This window comes from Parasteatoda tepidariorum, chromosome 3 (assembly GCF_043381705.1).
Source record: "Parasteatoda tepidariorum isolate YZ-2023 chromosome 3, CAS_Ptep_4.0, whole genome shotgun sequence".
Taxonomy (NCBI): domain Eukaryota; kingdom Metazoa; phylum Arthropoda; class Arachnida; order Araneae; family Theridiidae; genus Parasteatoda; species Parasteatoda tepidariorum.
This window is the reverse complement of record NC_092206.1, coordinates 13165817-13167899: the sequence shown is the minus strand read 5'-3', so window position 1 is coordinate 13167899 and position 2083 is coordinate 13165817. Positions and strand designations below refer to the sequence as shown.

Here is a 2083-nt window from a genome sequence, read left to right as displayed (position 1 = left end):
TCCATAACTTTCAAAATTAAAAATAATTAAATAAATAACAACAATTTTGCAAAAACATTAAAGAACATAAGAATATTATTCAATAAAATTTTAGGTTACTTAGAATTTTCGATTTCCTAGAAATGTACTTTTAAATCGTTACTTTTTTTGTTTAGTACTTGTACTTTTACTTGTACTTTTTACTCGTTACTTTTTAAAATATGCAACGCTTTGGTTATAATCGTTACTTTTTTTAAAAATACTTGTACTTTTACTCGTTACTTTTTAAAAGTAACGTTGCCATGTATGCTCTTAACTCCCTTTAAAATTAACCTATAATTTTCAAACTCGGTCAGAAATTAATGTTCAATGTACCGAAGAATCGTACTAACGGAAATTTTTATAGGTTTATTAGGGGACGAACAAAGGACCAAAATAGGTTTTGTTTACTTATCGGAAAAGGGTACATAAAGCTAAATATTCGCGAGAGCTTCGTGTGAAGCTTGGCATGGTTGGTAGAGTGCTGCGGACAAGTATGCCTGGGAGAACGTGGGTTCGAAACCCCGCGGTGATTAGAGATTTTTATTTATTGTTTATTTTATTTCATACTGTTTTTGTAATATGTTTTAGGGCGAATAACATTTTCTTATCGTAAAAATTATTATTTTTCTTTTGAAAAACAGCAAATAATAGCATGAAAGCGGATAAATTACGGATATTTATTTATTTATTTTTATTATTATTTTAACAACAAGTCTTTCCATATTTTACCGAAAATAAAGTGCTTTTTATATAAAAATAAGTATATCTCGGTCTTAAAGCGTGAATAATCTCAGAAAAACAGACAAATATGGTCTCTGGAGGCATGCAATCATCACCCCCCTTAACTCCCTTTAATATTAAACTATAATATTCAAACTCGGTCAGAAATTAAGGTTCAATGTACCGAAGAATCGTACCAAAGAAAATTTTTATAGGCTTATTAGGGGAGCAACAAATTACGTTTTCCTCCATTTTCAAACTAAACATAAGAGGGCGCAAACTACAGATTGGCTAAACTGAACCCCACAATCATGAGTAACTATTGCAAACTAGCGGCATAGTTATGAAAATAGCATATTAGTCATCAATCATTAAATATTTAAAAAATAGTCTAAATACACTTTTAGTTTTCTCAAAACGCCGGCCAGGTGGCTGAGTGGTTAGCGTGCCTGAATGCGAAGCCAATGGCTGCGGGTTCGAATCCCGCTCTGGGCATGGATTTTTCTCTCTCTGTGTTGTCTTCTGATGTGTAAACGTATGAATGTGGCCCATCCTATGAATGGATATTTGTGGCTGTGTGGCGTGGGTAATGTTGCTCGCCTCCGTGACTTTGGTTAACAGGTGTCCACTGGGTAACGATGAATGAGCAACACTACCGGCATCTTCTAAGGCGAAGAACGAAAGTTCAGTGCCTGCCGTTATTAAAAAAANAAAAAAAAAAAAAAAAAAAAAAAAAAAAAAACGTTTTCTCAAGACTAACTTCTTTCCCATTGACATTTTGTAGCATTTTCAAAGTATACATTAGAGGGCGCTGTCTAAAGATGATCTAAACTTGTCATAACAATCGTAAGTGAGTGTTGCAAACTTATAGCACATATATGAAAATAGCGTATTATTCGTCAAAAAGCATTATTTCATGCACTGACTGAGTCTTCGGAAAACGGTCGTAATATCGCCATTTTCCAATATACTGAAACCCTATAGGAAATCTGTTTCATTTCACAAATTCCAGGTGTCGGCACAGTGTGGTGATGGTACCAAGGAGGAGTGTGACATCGCCCTTCGTTATTCCGTTGCATGGGAAGTGGATGGAAGTCCAAAGATCACCCTGAACTCCAAGGAGAGCGATGCTTGGAGACAGTTGGTGAAATCTGAAGAGACCTTGGAATCATTGCGACCTGGCAGCCATTTTGACCTGCTCATCTATTACTCAGAGGACGGTTTTCGATGCTTCCTTGATGATCAAGAACATGCCCATCTTCCATACAGACTGGAAGATCCTCGTCCAGATCACGTGACTGTTTGTGGGGACGTTCAGATTCAGAGGCTGTTGTTAGTTTGA

At 35.7% G+C, this 2083-nt stretch overlaps 1 protein-coding gene across 1 annotated transcript in view; it reads left to right on the top strand.

Moving 5' to 3' along the window:
* The window catches only part of LOC122270577 (galectin-7-like), an 8863-nt gene extending 6780 nt beyond the window's left edge, over window positions 1–2083 (top strand). The window contains exon 2 of the mRNA XM_071179071.1: window positions 1754–2083. Within this exon, the coding sequence (XP_071035172.1) occupies window positions 1754–2083 (330 nt within the window). The remainder of the gene's footprint in view (window positions 1–1753) is intronic.